The sequence below is a fragment of the Python bivittatus genome, unplaced genomic scaffold, assembly GCF_059951505.1.
Source record: "Python bivittatus isolate LINGU-HERP-01145 unplaced genomic scaffold, Pbiv_v1 ctg000410_np1212, whole genome shotgun sequence".
NCBI classification, from domain to species: domain Eukaryota; kingdom Metazoa; phylum Chordata; class Lepidosauria; order Squamata; family Pythonidae; genus Python; species Python bivittatus.
Genome location: NW_028277067.1, coordinates 664,448 through 682,014, shown reverse-complemented (window position 1 = coordinate 682,014; position 17,567 = coordinate 664,448). Strand labels below are relative to the sequence as shown.

General features: G+C 39.4%; 2 protein-coding genes across 4 annotated transcripts; both read right to left on the bottom strand.

The window, feature by feature from the left end:
- Positions 1-396: 396 nt before the first annotated feature.
- Positions 397-11,721, bottom strand: IFI35 (interferon induced protein 35). Of its 3 annotated transcripts, none has more exons than XM_007425027.4 (10): positions 11,397-11,721; positions 10,453-10,480; positions 8,843-8,938; positions 8,395-8,553; positions 7,104-7,220; positions 6,519-6,672; positions 5,467-5,576; positions 3,841-4,030; positions 1,958-2,041; positions 397-986 (listed from the first exon to the last, which is right to left on the bottom strand). In XM_007425027.4, the coding sequence occupies exons 2-10, from the start codon at positions 10,465-10,467 to the stop codon at positions 910-912; spliced, it is 1,002 nt and encodes a 333-aa protein (XP_007425089.1). In that variant the 5' UTR covers positions 10,468-10,480; positions 11,397-11,721; the 3' UTR covers positions 397-909. The 3 variants fall into 3 exon arrangements, with proteins under 3 accessions (XP_007425089.1, XP_007425086.1, XP_087999447.1); XM_007425024.4 differs by having other exon boundaries at positions 1,935-2,041; positions 11,397-11,720; XM_088143321.1 differs by lacking the exon at positions 10,453-10,480 and having other exon boundaries at positions 1,935-2,041; positions 11,397-11,720.
- Positions 11,722-13,086: 1,365 nt separating this feature from the next.
- On the bottom strand, positions 13,087-16,254 carry RPL27 (ribosomal protein L27). Its single transcript, XM_007425023.3, has 5 exons — positions 16,141-16,254; positions 15,409-15,491; positions 14,014-14,183; positions 13,687-13,797; positions 13,087-13,176 (listed from the first exon to the last, which is right to left on the bottom strand). The coding sequence occupies exons 2-5, from the start codon at positions 15,487-15,489 to the stop codon at positions 13,128-13,130; spliced, it is 411 nt and encodes a 136-aa protein (XP_007425085.1). The 5' UTR covers positions 15,490-15,491; positions 16,141-16,254; the 3' UTR covers positions 13,087-13,127.
- Positions 16,255-17,567: the final 1,313 nt, after the last annotated feature.

Genomic DNA, 17,567 nt, shown 5'->3' with positions numbered 1-17,567 from the left:
TATCCTGATATATAAAACCATAGAACTCAAAGAGGGTGTACTTTCTTTTTCACACGTGTGTGTGTGTGAAGGCCCTGTTTTATACATATAAGAGGATAACACAGGGAAGGGAGCTTTCAACTTCCTTGGAAAAAAGGCAGCATAAACTAAAACTTGTAACACACACAGGTGTAACCACACATACAAACATGTCTGTTTGCAAAGGACATTTTCAGTATTATGAATCCTTCTTGTATGTTCTTTAGGTCATATATTTTAGGATATCCTAAAGCTTCAAGCAACTTCCCCCTTGCTGCAATCAAAATTTCCAATTATTGAATCAACCAATGAGTCATTGAATTATTTCACTTAGAGCCTTGCTCTCTTTGCATAAAGATTACATGAATTCTTTATGAATGTCATGCCATTCTTTTTATTTTCTGAACATTTTTCTTGTTGAACATGTTCTGCAGGAAATTACAATTTAGGCAGCTACAGCCACATCAATGCCATACTATAAAATTACTGGAGGAACAAACAGCAACACAGATCAAATAATGTGTAGTTCAGATGTAAAAGATAGATATCATTGTGGCAGAAGACCTCTCAGTTTATCATCTAAACTACAAAAATGGATCTATCCCTCACCTTGCCCAGCGATACCTGCTAATCAGTTTCTATCTCCTTTCCCTAAGCCCTAGTTCAAGAAATCAAAGGCTTCTTCTCCTCTTCCCTGGAACATTAGCATGTTCTATGTGCTTCTTTTCAGCTGTATCATCTGAGATATCATCTGCTCCAGCTTTGGCATGCAGAATCAGTCAGTTCTCCTCCTCAAAAACAGCTACTGCACAATGTCCAGCTGGAACGTACACAGCAGCTTCGACCTCTCCCCCACCCTTGCTTGGCTTCTGGAAATGGATCTCTAGAGCTTCACCCATCAGCTCCCTCTCTAAGACATCTGGAATCTCCGTCAGCAGGACAGTACGAGGGCAGACTGAAGGACGGAGCTGGGATGGAGAGAAAAGACAATGGAGGCTGGTGAACAAATGCCACAAATGAAGATAAATGTAAAGCCAAGAACAGTAGCTCTTAAAATAAAAGATTCAAGAGACCTGTTTATAGTCCTGCCAACTGATTTTAGGTAGGCAGTGTCCTCTGCTTTAAGTTGGGGTTCTTGATATGAGAAGGCTGAATGTCCAATTCATATACATTAGAGGCCCTTTCTAATTCCAATGGACCACAGAACGTCTTGTAAACTGGCACCAAGATGGAAAGGTACCTATAACATTCGCATTACAGAATTAAATGTATGGGTCTTATGGAATCACACTCTTCCTCAACTGTTGAAAATGTGAGAAAAGAGCTTTGTTGAGCTAAAGGAAACCTTTTCTTCTTCCCATTTATATACCATTTTCCTATGGAATTATTGCTGCTATAATGTACCAGAATTTGGGAAGTGAGAAAGATTTCTCTCTGATTAGGGCCGGGAATGGGCTACCACTTAGGGCAGAGCTTCCCAAAGAACAGTGTCTGTCTCTGCGCTAAGAACTGTACATACAAAAGGGCAGAGTTTCAATTGTAAAGCTGCACCTGCCTCCTTGCAGCTTTTGATCCTTTTGACCCCAGAGACACCCATGCCCCAAAGCCTTGATGTGGCCCCCAGAAATCTTCAAAATTGTTACCAACTTTTAACTTTTACTGTGAGAGAGAAAAATGATTAAATATATGACTGGAAAGTAATCAGGTCACCTATTTGAATTAATTAATTAATTAATTAATTCACATAATTTGAATTAAAGTTACATATAAATGAAGCAAAATTTAGTTTTCCTTCTAGCCCCACCCACCACTTTTGGAAAACAGCTCCCCACCACAACTGTAGCCCTTGGATGGGGGGCACAGTTTGCTTTAGGAGAGGAGAATGAAGTGTGTTTCTGTCAATCTTTTCCCCTCACCTGCAAATCTGTAATTTCCCCACCTAAGTAATGTGAAGCCTTGACCTGATGGGTCTCCTTTCCAAGAGTCACCTGGAACAGACCTTTTTCGACAATCCGCTGAGCCACTGGAAGGGAGGAAAAAGACTCTGCTTGAAATCTATAACCAAGACCTGTCCCCCCACATATGTGTACTTGCATAAGAGAAAGCATGTTCTACAGTCAACAAAGCACAACGTTGCTGTGTTTATTTCAGTTTTGTGCCCACCTCTTTCCAATTAGAAGGAAAATAAATCTGCTTGCACAGAGAAGTGAAGCAGAAAGGAAAATGGAACAACATGCATGCTTTAAAAAAAAATCAAACTCTTGTTTTGTTCAAACAAAAATGCTGAAACTAAAAAGTTTCAAGAATTACTAAACATTGTAATTCATCTTTCACCTTTCTTGTGAAGAAAAAGATTGACCAAATAGACTTTTAAAGCTGTTAAGAAACACTGAATAAGAAATTTACAAAGTGATGAAGTATAGTGAGCAAGGGAAATGTTAATCCACAAAATACAAGGACTTAACTGGATTTTTGCTGATTAATAAAATGAGTTGAAGATTTAGAAATGGACTTATAGAAAATGGGGTGAGGTATGGAATGGGGTGAGGTATGGAATATTTGGTTGCATTTTAAGAGAGTGATAAGTTATTAATGTTGACTATACTTGCTGGGGATGACAAGGGAAGTTTCTTTTATTTGTTTCTTTCTTTTGTCTTGATTTTTTTCTGCAGTTTTTAAATTATATATGTATATACATATATTTAAAATGTATTGCTGTATTAGGTTGTTGTATTAGTTTTACTTATTTAATATAATCCTTAATAAAAATTATTTGAAAAAAAATACAAGGACTTAGAAGTACTTGCTGAAAATGTGAGGAAGCAGGTTTAAAGTGGGGAAAAGGAAGCCATTTTCATGCTAAAAACAGCAAAACACTGCAGAACTACAGGTAGTTCTTGTTTAGCGACTGCCTTGTTTAGTGACCATTCGAAGTTATGATGGTGATGAAAAAGTAACTTTACAACCAATCCTTCACAGGTCTGTAAAGCAAAGGAAAGCTGAAGTAAGATCATAAGCAGTTGCAGTTTCACTTAGCAACCGCTTCACTTAACAACTAAGTTGCCGGTCCCAATTGTGGTTGCTAAATGAGGACTATGTGTAATTGCTATAGTGTTGCATTATAACACCCCATCACATGCTAGGCACTTCTGTTAGTGCAGACTAGTAAAATCAGTCGTACACTAACAAGGAAGCTAGCATGGAAAAGTACCAGCAACAACCTGGGGAAAAGCCTCAAATTTCAGGAGGCAAGCCCCTGCAGCTTGTCACGTGCTCAATCGGAGCACATGATCCCTTGTGTTTCATGTATTACCATATATAGTTATGGGCTTGTATTAGGTAGTGTGACGTATATATGCTTAACCCTGCCCTCTGATGTACTCAATAAAAGAGGTTTCCAGACTCCGGTCTGGGCGCTCTCATCCCCCTCGAAGGAGAATCAGTTTGGTGTCTTCTTTCCCCTCACTCGTGAGAGGCCCGCGGTAACTGCGTGAATGTTACACTATAGGATAATGGAGTGGCTACAGTACCAGTGGTTGTTTAAAAAAGGGTTATGATAAATATGCAGAGGGAATCTATTGATGACCCAAGATTCAGAAGCTAGAAAGATTGCAGCTTCCATGCTCAGACCAAGAGTGGATGTCCACTCTTACAATTCTCAACCTGCCCCTGTGTGGTTCAACAGAAGTACTGCAGGAATAATATGGAACCACTAGTAAATCCAGAAGGCTATATAACAAGGAGCCTCTAAACTTGTGGAAGGAATGCTACTCCCCCCCAATACACGAGGCACACACTGCCTTTTCTCACATTTTCCCCTACCTCCATCATCCAGAAAAGTCAACACTATGTTATCCGAGTTCTTCAGCTGTTCCAGACGTTCCACCTCACCCCCTTGGTTCTTCCGTTTGCTGAAGAACAGTGCTAGCTTGTCATAGAGCTGATCCTTGGGCAGAGACAGGGCAGGCAATCCAGATAACATCACTTGCCGGGGACTCTGTTTCAGGGAGATCTGCCAGGGCCAGAAGGAAAAAAGCCTTGAGAAGGTAGAATTGTATACAATAGTATAGCATTATTATTATATTGTGTTGGCATTAATATTAGGGATTTTTTGGAGCTTAAGAAAGCAAAAATAAAAGTGAAAATGTAAGTGGGTAGAGGAGAACATGAAGCATGATGATAACTTTTCTGTTCTTCAGAATGATGCTTTAACACTCAATGCCTTGGCCTTCTCCACAACTAATTTATGGAAAACATGTTATCAAAAGTTAAAATTCAAAATGAGTTATGCAACGGATAAGGGAAAGTATGCAACTTTGCATTTCCAAAATGCAAGGGGAATGTTTTTGTCTTATTTTAAAGTGCCAAGTAATTTGGACCTGGTAGCCTTTTTTCCCCCCCAAACTCCTACAGCTCACCATGCAATTAGCTGTACCTGCCAATCTTCCCTCTTCAAGCCATCTATTAAAGGACTAAAACAATAAAAAATAACCAATTGGGGTATTTTCTAATCACAAATTTAGCTCTAATTCATCAAACATTGGTTTAAGTAAAGTTAAAGCGACCATCTTTTCTTCTAACGGTTGCTCTACAGAGCCTCTTCTTATTCCTTTCATTTCTCTCACTGTCTTCCTCATAGCCATATTCTTTTTATTTTTTTTCCCCCTTTACACAAGTAAAATGTGTAACTGGATATAGTAAATACAAGAGAAAGTAAACAGACAGTTCACGTCCTCTGGTGTTTTTCAAGATGGAATTGCAGGCACACGTCAAAGGAAACATGGGGATCAAGTTACAGTCTTCTTCTGTTTTAGAAACCCAGCCAATTAACAAGCGTAGTCCATCAAAGCAAAAAACTCCCATGGAAAAAATCAAGTCTCATTACAGCAAATGGAGTTTTGGAGAAGAATACTTTTATCAAATAAATCTTCCCTTTTCATTGTAAATAACTTTTAAATTCCAATTTTCATCCAGCTTTTTGCAAATTAATCAGATTCAAATTAAAGCTCTATTTCTTCTTTTAAAAATATAGTCCCCAAAATAAGGATAAACCCGAAGAGAATTTCTTATCTGTTGCAAAGGAAGATCTCTCTTAAGTTGAAAAATAATTATAATCCAAAGAGCTTTAGAAATGGGTTTGGGTGGCTCTAGTGTCCATATAAAGGCTGCACCACAGCTATGAATGAAGATGGATCCCCCGCCTCCTGGCCACTTGACTTGAAAGCCGTTCGCAGAAGCTTCCGTTTCCGTGATTAGCTTTCAAGGAATGGCCATCTGGAGACCAAGTGGGTTGATTTCTCACTTCCTCCTTAATCCTGAGCAAGTTGGGCAGCCAGCACTTTCTGCCAGCCACTGATCTGGCTGTGATGCCATCTCCACTATTTCGAAGATGCCTAAGCTGCCATTGATCCCCATGGGAAGCCCACAATCAAAGGCTGTAGAACTCACCTCTAAGAATGAGGGCAGCATCAACATCACAGGTTCAGCCTTCACATGCACATAGCTCCACTCGTCTAGCTGAATGCGATGCTGTCCTACTTTGATGACCCTGCTGGCAACTGATGGGGGGAAGCCAGGAAAGAGCACATTCAAACCAAACCAGTTTGTTCCATCTTGCAGCTGTTTGGTCAGTTCAACAACACCTAACTAGTTTCCCCATTCTTTGAGAAGACAGGATTTTTGGACCATCTCATTGCTTGAATGGATATACGCAGGATTTGGGATTCTTTATCAATGGATTCAATACATGATGGACTGAAAAAAAATTCAGTTTCTAAAAAAGTACAAAATGGTAGTACAGAAAGTACAAAAGGGAGGGCTCATAAAGTTGGAACGTGTCCTTTAAATGCATTTTCCTTTGTGGGTTCTTTTTTTCATCTTTGGAAAACACCTGGATCTCTATACAACACCAAGTGATGGTACCTGGATCTGTAAAGGGCTTCCTGCCCTGATGCAAAATATCCCTCTGAAATCTCTATCCACACACAGGCCTAGTCCTTGCTGAAATCTGCAGATTGTGTCTGTATTTTAGATAAGATCATTCCCTCTGAATAAAAAATAAGTTTTTTGAATAAAAGTCTACAACGCTTCCTTTCTATAAGTAGGAAGGGTTTTCTTAATTATTATTTTGTTGTTTTGGCATAGAGGAATGTCACCAAGGTAGATTTGAAATGATAGTGATCAGATTAAAAGAGCTGACACTATTAAAATCCACATGATGCTTCTCTTCTCTTCTCTTCCATTTGTTCTGCTTAATTCTTTCTTCAATTTTAAAGGCATGGACTAAGTGAAGGAAACCTAAGGCTAAATAAAGAGCCCATGGCAAGGTAAGACCGAACCAATATCTTAACTGATTTGAAGTCAATTTAAATCACATTATCCTTACAGTAGTTTGATTTTTTCCCCTCCAAACAAGTTCTTATTCTTTACTTTCACAACTAATGGCCATGATGGGGATGCTAAAAAGAACCAGAATTTCAATTCTGAAGTGTTGTTCCTACCTTCAGGATCCTCAAAAGTGATGAGAGCCGATCCCCCAAGTACAGGGCATTGGATCTGGGGCAAGACAGTCAGCATCTCTGGTAAGTTCTCCATCTTTCCCTCTTCCACATGACCTTTAAACACCATTTCTCTGTCAGGAAGAGTAGCTGGCATCTGGGCAATGCAGAATTGTATACATTGAACAGAGAATCTTGAGACTCCCTCCCCTATGCAACAGGTTTACTGTTCCTCAAGCTTTAGCACATTAATTGGAACTCAGCCCTCTCATATTCAAAATCAAGATGTGAAGTATTATGGGAAGACTCAAAAGTACCTGTACAATGTTTTTACCTCCTGGGTTGGTTTATAGGGCAGAAAATATTTATAGGGCAGAAAATGACAGATATGTTCAAGCCCCTTGCTTTAGAAAAACAAGCAGCATGGAGAATTCCTCCAAACAGAGAAATCTGAAGATGAATTCTGGCTGAGGTTTTGAATAATTTGTATAGCTCTGGGACAAAGCTTGCCTCTGGGGGTTTAAATAAAATAATATGGCTTTCCAAAGCCATATTTTAAAAAATCTGGAAATTCATTTGTCCCAATACCTTGAGAAATTCTTCCTGAGCTGTATGGAGCCACTCCAGATGTTTCAATTCATTTTCCAGTGCCTGTTTTTCTTGCAGCAACTCGTCTGAATCCTCTTTTTTCAACTGAATCATTGTCTGCAGGAGAAGAAGGCAGGTCACCAATTGGGGAAAAAGTGGGGCTACTTTGCCACTGGATGGCAGTCCAAAGATGTGTTACTGACCCAGAAGCCATCTCTGGGAAAACAAACTACAGGCTATCAACTTCTGAACAGATAGGGCACCAGAGCTGGGCCTCCCCAGGGTTTCAGCTTGTGACAAGAGGCCTGAGCCTAGGCAATCTGGCAGGAAGAATTCTGAAAGAGATGCTGAAATTCTGGAGATTACAGGGTATGGGAAACCATGGCTGTGCTTGCTTCATACTCTGAACTACAAATTAAACCAACCACATTTTAGCTAAGTGTGTTTTGTAAATTTAATTGTGTCCTTTGTTTAAGGCTTATTGGGTCCTTTGAATCCCAAAAACTAGGTTGAGTAAGCTAGGATTAAACACAGGCAAATGTATTATGCTGACAGAGTCAGTTATTTGGAATATGAAGTTGATCAAGCTTTTCTGCCCTTAAACAGAAGACTACCAAGAGTGGTCCTGGCACATCTTCCTTGCTACAGAATTGCAGGGTCTCATTTCTACACCAGAGATTATGGCATCTAATATATTCCACGTGGCGTGTCCAGCTGCCAGAACTGGCATGGCATGGACAGTTCATCTTACTGGATTTTGCCCAAGTGGCTGCAAGCAAAAGCTTGCAATGTGCATTGGCAATAACTGGGGAAATATTCTAACTTGGGCCAAAGTGCTTAAGAAAACTTCTACAGAAGAGAAGATCAGGGCCTTAGAAACCTCTACCTCTAACTTATTCACCTAGTCGCTTGCAAGAACAAAAGAAATTATGCAGAATAAGCAACAAATGCATGGCTTAACTGAAACAACATAATGCATATACATTACAATATCCAACTTTTTTTAAGCATTGCCAAAAATGCTTGTTTTAAAAGAAGAATACACATAGTCTAGTTTTAAAATGTGGCACACCAGGACTATATCCTGGGCCTCATCTTCACTTTCTGGAGATTTCTGTAGGCAATCAGGAGTAACATGATAATGTAGTCAATGTATTGTTCCATTAAAGGCATCCTGTCAGAACCGTCAGCAATCAAAATATTAGCTTAGTAGTTGTACACTACTAAGGTGTAAACCTGACACATCCTTACAGGAAGATTATACGTAATTCTGGACTTAAAATTGTCAGACCTGCAAGGAAGCTTCCTGGGTCTTGGCCTCATTTTCAGCTTTAAGGAGATTTTGACTGAGAAGCTCATATTCTTCTTGGAGTTTGGCCAAGTCCTGCTCACTTGCCTTTCTGCTTGTCTCCAAGGATAAGCAATCTACTTCAATAGCTTTCAACGCATCCTGAAGATAAACAGGCAACCATAGGCGGATCAGAAATTTTTGCTCAAGCTTTAACTGTGACAAAGTTAATTTAAATAGAGAGCTAAAAAGAATCTATCAAGAACAGCAGGAATCAATGATGGGACATTAAAGTGCCTCAGGGAATGTCCAGTGAACCTCAATTGTTACCAAGCACTCAAACTTGGTCGCTTATAAGTAGGAGTGGAGAAGAGGGTTTCCAAGGAATGACTAAACACCAGCATGTCTCATTTGAACTACTAAAGACCCCCCCCTTCTCTAAGCGGACTACCTGGCACCTCTTAATCTCTCCCAAGATTTGGTCCGTTGTCATCTTCGAAGGTCCACTTGCAGCAAAGTTGTCACTGGGCAGATGGATGAAGGACTCCTGCAGAACAAAAGGAGGCTCATAGCCTTTCTCCCACAAAGGAAGTATGGAGGTGACCACAAAGGAATGGGCAAGGGAGCTGAGGAGAAGGGAACATTACCCCTGATGGGGAAGCATAACTTAAGAAAATGTAAAGGGGCAGAGGGGAACACAATCACTGATACCTTGAAAACATCCATTTATAATAACATAAAGTGTAAACATTCCATAAATCAGTCTCTCTATGAATGAATTATAGAGGAAGTCCATTCCACCTCTGATGGTCATAAAGGAAACAAACAAACAAAGAATTGTTTTCTTCCAGCATGACCAATGATTGCTTTTACGACAGTGGTTCCCAACACATCATAATTTACTATCTTTTGCAGACTCCCATGTAAGCCAGGGTCCATAACATGAATGAGATCTTCCAAGGTTTTCACTTTATTATATATATGCGCCATATATATATGTGGCATTGGTACCACAGACTACTGCTAAAACCACCATGTGTGGATCACTATTTTAAGGCAAAGAAAGTCTGCCCTCTTCCGGAAAAAGCAGGAACTGACCATACATATTTTTACTCCTGAAACTTTTTGTGAAAATAATAGGGGAAGTCTAGTTTAGGCTCACCCTAGCTTATTTCAACAAATCCAGTTTATGGGTTTTTTTTAAAAAAAGACAAACATCAATTAAATAAAATGGAAGCATCTGAGATATTCTCTCAGAGATGCAGACGGAGAGACATCAGGGTATGTGAGGCTGCCCCTTATTCTGATGTATTCATACTACGCTAAAGTACAGTTTAGCATGAGATACAAATATGGTTGTTACATTCTTCTAAAAGTACTTCACCAAAGATTTCTGAACAGATTTAGCAGTTGTAGGGCAAGAGGAAAAAACTTGTAATACATCTGTAAAATGGCCTTTTCCCCAATGAAGTGAAGTAAGGCTGTTCTGCTTAGTGCATTCCCAAGATGTCCTATTTAATTTGTTCACAAATTATCTGATGCCAGATATGAGCTGTGAAGTGGCCAAATTTGCAGTTGACACCATATCAAGAAAAAAACTGAAGACAACTATGAAGAGCTCAACAATTTCTCCAAACTGGGTGAAAGGGGCAGATAATATCTTCACTTCCTTAATGTAAAGTAAAGGAGTTTGAACTGCTTGTGATACCCACAGAAAAAAATATCGCAGTCCCAGTGAAAACTAAAGACAAGTACCATGCTAGGAATTTTAGAAAGGGACTGAAGTCCTGGGGGACCATGTGACTGCACCACTACATAAGCTTTAACAGACCATAGCCAGAATAACAATATTTTCTAATTACCATTGAAGACTGTCTACAATTGATCTACAATTCCCATTATCATTGACTGGCTACGCTAGCTAGGGTGACTGGTAATTGTAGTCCACAACATCTGGAGGAACCCATGTTCCAGAAGGGCATTTTAGAGCCCTCTACATTCTCCTTTTACTTTTGATAAACAGAGTTAATCTTTTTCTGTCAGTTTCCTACTAGTGCTTACCGCTTCTGAATCCATTGTGCTGACACTCCTGGAAGAAAAAATGGAAGGTTTGCATTTACAGTACATTTCATGGGGGGAAATCCCAACTCATTCTGCAGCTGGGTACAACTTTTGCACAATTTAATCTGCTTCAAGTGTCCATAAGGAATAGTGTTTATGAACTAAAATCCCCACTTTTTAACCACTGGAAGTCTTCCTGGTTATCAGTATCCCTCCTTCCTTTTTCCCATCTTCAGTTTCAATGGGTGCTACCCATACTACAGTACATCTGAGTTCAGACATCATGCTAACTATAGTTTAATAATAAAGTGTTGACTAAACCACAGCTGACTGGGCTTGTACATCCCAGTAACTCAATGGCCATGCATTACAAAACTCTGACTGGGTTCTCCGGGTGTAGTAGGCTAAGCTAAAATCAAGCAAGTGTATTTCATATTCGTGTGTTACAGGAACATAACTTTTGGGAACTCCAATAATCCCAGCCATGCCGGGTAGCTAAAAATCGGCATTTTTTTTTTTTTAAGTTCAGAGTAGCAAGCTCAGGACCCAGGAACAAATTCTGGGCTTCCGCCCGTTCTGCCCTGGAATAGTCTCCCACCTTATCCTTCCTTTGGGAGACAGAAAGAAAGAGAGGACGTCCCAATCCAACTGCGAACCAACTCGGATTTATTTATTTGGAAATAAGAAAGGCCGAAGAGTTTCAGGGGCTCAAGAGCGTGGTATCCTGCCCATCACCTCAGAATCGAGCCTGCGCTGGGGGCATGTGAGCATGGAGCTGCTTGAGGCATCTTTTTTTCTCAAACTCTTCTGACCTAAGAACAGGAGCGCCCCACGTTATCACACCATATTGCCACGGTCATGGGGCGCATTTCTCCATTAAAAGAAGAGTGATTTTTGTAGATCTTCGAGACGCTGAAGACGAGGCCCCCGTAGCAAACCCTTACCTCCACGACTCGGGGTGTCGCTTCGTTTCCGGAGTTCGGTTCCGCTTTCGATTTCCAGCCCCTGCGGCTCTCCCGTCAGCCCCGCCCTCCAGGGAAGGTGCCCCGCCGGTCGGGAGAGAAGGCGGAGGGTTTTATCGGAACGTGCCAAAAGCTGCCTCTGCTCCTCAGCCGCGCGAGGCTGCACTCGGAAAGGTCTAAGTCAAATGCTGCTTCGGTAGAGCCGAAAATCTACCCAGTTTGGGCTGAACAGACATTCTGCATGCGCGCGCCTTCCCTGTTTTCCCCCCGACATCCGAGTCGTATCACAAGTTTCAGGAAATGGATGCTGAAGCTCGATTTGATTGGTTAGCTGGCTCTGTCTAAAGTCCTTTCTTCTTACCCTGTACTTAAGACGCAGGGGCAACGTGTAGCTTATCCCCAAGTTATCCACTGACTGTAATTCCAGGGTGACAGGAATTGGAGCTCAAGACCATTATTACCTGTGTTTTGACTTTTTAATTAATTTGAATTAATTAATGGGGTGTTTATTTTTAACTGTGGGTTTTACTTTCATTGGTAGCCACCCAGTCACCCGCTGGGGGAGATAGGCGGCATACAAATTTAATAAATAAATAATCACGTGCACAGGGCAAAGTTCCCCCCCCTAACATGAAATTAGATATGGCTTTGAAACAGACACTATTCACTCTTCCAGTTATCTTCAGGTTGCTTACATTAAGCCTTTACACAAAAATAAGGCATTCAGTCCTTACTCAGGGTGCTATTCAAAAACTGTTCAAATAAATTATTTTTGCTCCCTTTTAGTATCTTTTACTCCACCCAACAATATATTTGTACTAAGCAAAATGAATAATACTGGAAGCCAAGGAGATAAACCTCCAGAGGAAGAGCAGATTTTAAGTGTAGTAATAATCCCATGCAATTATCATTTCCTATTACTGTATTCCTGTTTCCTGTCATATCTAGGACATAATGGAAATTCTATTCTGGAAATTTATTTTTCATCTACTGAACCTGGCAATCAGTTTGCAGGTCTTCAGATTTCACTTCATCACAATTAGGAGACAGATCTTGGTTTAAATTGGTCCCCACAGATGACACAAACAAACATTTTTCATGTATTCCTCTGCTGTTTTACTTGACAAAGTATTTCACAACAATTATTTCACTATTCTTACTGTCTAATACAGTGATGGTGAACCTATGACAGACATGTCAAAGGCGACACGCCACATTTTGGGTGACACACCTGTGTTCACCAATACCTGACTATTCTCCATTTGAGTTATCAAAGAAATTTAATTTGTTTTACTTGTATTTCATTTTTGTAATTATTTGATGTTTCTTTATATAATACATAGCACCACACGATTGGACTGTATTTTTTTTTAAATAAATGAATATGTAAAGAATTGTTTCTTTTTTGCTTGGGAGAGGCGGTGTGACACACCAGTAGTCAAGTTAGGCATTTTCCAGATTTTTGACACGCTGAGCCCAAAAGGTTCACGTCACTGGTCTAATACTCCCAGATCTGGATAAAAATCCAGACAACCAGCAGATGGCAGTAAAGCACTAAAGAAAACTCTGCTGCCTTCTACGGTCAACTGGATTTCTGCAGGCTAGTTCTGGTAGCATTACTGTTTCTAGCTAATCTATGCATGAGGAAATATGCAATACAAACACGGAGAAATGGGCTTTTCAAAAACATTTATTGGTGCGGCTAAAAGCAAATCAGAATCTGAGTTTCTGGAAAAACCACTTGTTTTTGCCTGTCTTGTATCTGAAAGAAAGAAAACATTTTGTTAATGGTTCTGCAAATCTCTATGGGTGAGCATCAGCCAAAGGAATCACTTCATGCACAAAACAAGTTAGGGAATGAATATCACATTAAGTATGGTGGTTGAGAATTTTAGGAATTGTAGCCCAAACACATTCAGAGGGAACCAGTATGAAAGATTGAGATAAAGCAAACGACACTGTCAGAATCACAGAAGTTGTAAAATAAGCCAAGCCAACCATCAGAACAGGTCTAAATTCCTTCTTAAAGCATTGCCTTTATTAGGCTACTCAAAGTTTTATCCAAGCCTTGGGAACCTATAGGTTTCTTCATCAAGCAATGTGTTATAAAAGGGTGGGGTGAGGGACAAAAGAGAAAAAAGTAAACTCGGTTATAGTTTAGATGGAATTATTTTGCATCCACCTATCCACATCCACATATATTTTTGCTGCATCAAGAATGAATGTCTGCAGCTTGCAGTCAATTGGAAACATAACATATTCCAAGATTTACCTTTCTTCAAATTTCACTTTGGCCTCTCGCCGTGCTTTACGTTTCAGGGCAGGATCCCTAAATACATCCTTGTTGACAATGGTTTTGTCCAGGGGAATATCAACGGAGTATCTGAGCAAAATACAAGAGGCAGTGAAGTTACAAACCCAGAAGCACTTTTGTCCTCCTGCCTGGCTTTTCTTTGATTTCCAAAGCTGCGATCAAAAGCACAGGAGAAAGGAGTCTGAAACAACTATTGCTCTTGATTGAAAGAGCAAATATAGTCCTCCATACTTTCTTTTTCTCCCACATAATATTTCTCCATACTTTCTTTTCTTTCCAACTCACCTGGTTGGCATCAAGTGGTTGTAATTGTAAACTTTAACAAACGACTTGATTTTGGACCTTTTAGCAATCTTCTTCTTGCCCATACTGGCAGTTACTTTGCGTGGGTAACGATCAATACCAGCTACTAAAGCATGGCTGTATGGGCGGTCTGAAGTGCCATCATCAATGTTCTGTAATAGAAACCCATTCGCAAGATAAGCCATCCATCATAAGCAGCATCTATCACAACGTTTAAACAATGATACTGATGGGTATTCAACTGCAGCTTTACCTGGGGGTGGGGGTGGGGGGGGTGAGAATGTTTTCCTGAACAGGAAATCTCCTATTTAAGATTTACCCAGTCATTCTTCAAAAAAGGCATTCTGTACTTTTTCAGTTGATAATTGTGTAATTACTGTGCAAGTCTGTCCTTGCTTTTCTTAGTTCAGAATTTACATTCTAAGCTCACTTTTAGTAGTGGATTTAAGAATACATGTTATCATAAAATGTGCCCAAATATATCACTGCAATTTTCAATAGAAAATCATAAGTGGCAAAAATGAACTTTGCACCCAGTTTTTTACACTTTATTATATAGATTCCTTGAAATCAATTAGACATCAATTCAACAATTTTCAATAGGCCCATAATGTTTATTTGTTGCTTTAACTTAGTGTGTCAAAGGAACCCAGTCAGTGAAATCTGCAAGCTACAGTTTATGGCTTAATATGTAGTGTAATCCAGAAAACTGGAGCTTGTTCAATAAGCAATATTTAAATAAATCATGTTTAGTGCAATGTTTAGTGCAATCAAGTCATACACAACTAGACACAATATAAGATTGACAGTTGCTGGCTCTTCATCAGTTTCTAAGATCACTTTAAAATAGAATTCTCCGTTGTGGTATTCAAAGCCCTTGAATTTCCATCTTTGTTGTTTCTGTTCCTGATACAACTCTTTAATAGTCTGTAATATTTTAGTATGGTTATGTAGTTTTATAATAGCACCTGTCTGCTGTCCTACAGTGGCTTTGATTGCAACTATATTTTGTAAAAGTGGCTCTGAAATGGTGGCTAATTTGTACTTGAAATAAATAAAATCTAATAATACCAAATGTATTCCACTACTTTAGACCACGACTAAGTCCTTCTAACAAGTAAACTGGCAACTTAATTGATCTTGGAAAAAGCAAATCAGGGTTAGACATGATGAATACTTGAATGGAAAACCACTAGGAAATCTCAAGGCTGTAGAGTAAACTAGAGAATTAAAAAAAATATCCTGGAAAGAGGCAGTGGCAAACCACATCCATACTGCTGCCAAGAAGACTGCATGGTTATATCCATATAGTCATCCAAAGTTCAGTTCATGAAGCCTTTACTAAAATACTTTGTTGAGGAGATCCAGCTTTCTCACCTTAACAATAACAGCTTTGCGTCCAGAATAACGTCCAGCCAGAACAAGAACCACCTTCCCAGGTTTCATAAACTTGCCCATCTCTGACCAGAAGAAGAAGAAAAACTTAAAAGGCAATCCCACACATATCACATCATTATCTGAAAAATCAAGCGTTTCCTTGCCATCAAGTAATCAACTAATTTACACCTGGCTATACACAGATACATACAATGTTTCATTCATATATAAATATGGCTTCATCTGGGAATGGGACAACCCAGAATTTAAAAGCAATCTTTTTATCTTAGCAATGAGAGGAATGACCAATGATGGTTGGGGGGAACTTTGGTCACCAACAGGGCTAACATAATCTTCGTAATCTTACCAACGAGAACCAAGGAAATAGTAATAAAGGACAACGCCTGTCCATCAGAAGTATCTTTCCTTTATTTTTACTTGAAAACAGACATTGCAACATTTACTTCTTATTCTAGACGGTGACCACTTTAGCATGAAAGATGAGGAAGAAGAACATCAGCTCTTAAATATTTCCCTCTCTCGTACAGGCAGAGCCCCGACCAAGAGAAACGAAGTCCACTATCAGAGCTACTTGCAGCATCTTCTTATTCCCAAACCTCCCAGACCATCAAAGACAAATTATATCTACTCTCTAACTGTCCCACCAACCTGACTTTCCAAACAGTTTGAGAGGATTACAACGGATTTTTTCCACAGCTCCGCTAAACTTACCGAAGCTATTCGCCGATGGAACGCAGCCGGAAAAGGAAAGTCAAGTAACTTCCGCCAACCTTTCACCCTACCTAACTTCTGCTGCGCATGCGCTATTGGAACTTAAACGAAAGAGAGGGTAGGTCTGTGAGAGATTCACCTGACATTTCCAGTATCTGAGTTTTTGAAAAGCAGTTTCTCGTGTCTCTTCAAAAATTGAGATTTACCTTTAGAAAAAATTTAGAAATCCAGGATTTAACAGTAGTTTTGTAGCTGTGTGTTTAGTTTAGTATATTTACTACCTAGTCCACCTACCACAGATGGCGCTAGCAAACTCAGCAATTCCTCTGCCATTCTTTTCACTCATACTTTGTGTGAAAGTAGTAGTTCGAAACGCATTTAAAAACGGAAGGTCAGATTTTGATTTGGGAGAAAGCAGTCGAACCTAGGATGACAGTTGATTCTATTTTGTTAGTAGATTTTTTTTAAAACGTGGGAATACAAACCAGCTTCAAGCAAGACAGGAACCTTTTTCCCACTTTCATTTTGAATTATGTATTAAGTTAAGAGGGAGAGTTAGTGCAATTGTGAGTACGATCAATTGATTCATTGTTTCCTAAACACTTTTTACGTAGAAAAAGCCCTACTGGGGCTATTTGAATCAGCTTAAAAACCATTTATAAACTTGCTAGGCTGTGCTGGGGATAGTAGATGAAAATAATAGCCTATCAGCTGGAGAAGGCTGAGCTGTGCTGATTATGTTAACTAACTCTGTAATTATTTTGCTAATTTCTACCAAAGCAAGGCGTTGTTCTCCCCATCCTGAAATGGTTTGAACTCAGAAATTTAGGAAGAATAAGTAAACTCAAGAAAGATATTTAAGTGTTGTATATATCTTCTATGTTGAAAAATGTATTGAAGTGTGCAAACCACTACAATTTGTAAATTTTGCTTCAACAGTTTGCTATCTGAAATTTAAAATATATCATAAAATTATTTTCTTTTACACAACTGGTGTAAAATACCAGCTGAAGGTTCTGTTGTATTTCATGCACAGGTTATCTGAAGGATAACTTTGTGGATCAGCAACCTAACATCCATTTCCTAAATAGTTTTTTTTTAATTATTTAAATTGCTAAAGAATATATCTTTTCCATAAATCCTCTTACATAGACAGAAAATTCCTTTATTTGAAAATATTGCTCCCCCTTCTCTGAGAATCTTCTAGACCAGTATTTCATAACCTTTTTTCGCCTGTGGCCCCCTTCCAACCTTGTTTTTCTTCTGTGCATTCCTGTCCAAGTCCCATTACTGGATATGGACATGGGACAGTAACTGATGCATCTTTTGGCATCAGCAAAAAAGTATTTGCAGTATAATGCAGTTTGCTTTTCTGTGGCCCCCTCAGCACATGCCATGGCTACCTGTTACATGTTTTTCACCTGTGG

Bases quoted from the DNA above. Each gene is read 5' to 3' on its own strand.
- IFI35 (XM_007425024.4), bottom strand. The intron at 7,221-8,394 runs GTCTGACAATTT...CTTCTCCTGCAG, and splicing joins CCCAGGAAGCTTCCTTGCAG to ACAATGATTCAGTTGAAAAA. The intron at 5,577-6,518 runs GTAGGAACAACA...TCCCCCCATCAG, and splicing joins CACTTTTGAGGATCCTGAAG to TTGCCAGCAGGGTCATCAAA.
- RPL27 (XM_007425023.3), bottom strand. From the start codon at position 15,489: ATGGGCAAGTTTATGAAACCTGGGAAGGTGGTTCTTGTTCTGGCTGGA. The intron at 13,798-14,013 runs GTGAGTTGGAAA...TATTTTGCTCAG, and splicing joins AACCACTTGATGCCAACCAG to ATACTCCGTTGATATTCCCC. The intron at 13,177-13,686 runs GTAAATCTTGGA...TCTTTCTTTCAG, and splicing joins AAAGTGAAATTTGAAGAAAG to ATACAAGACAGGCAAAAACA.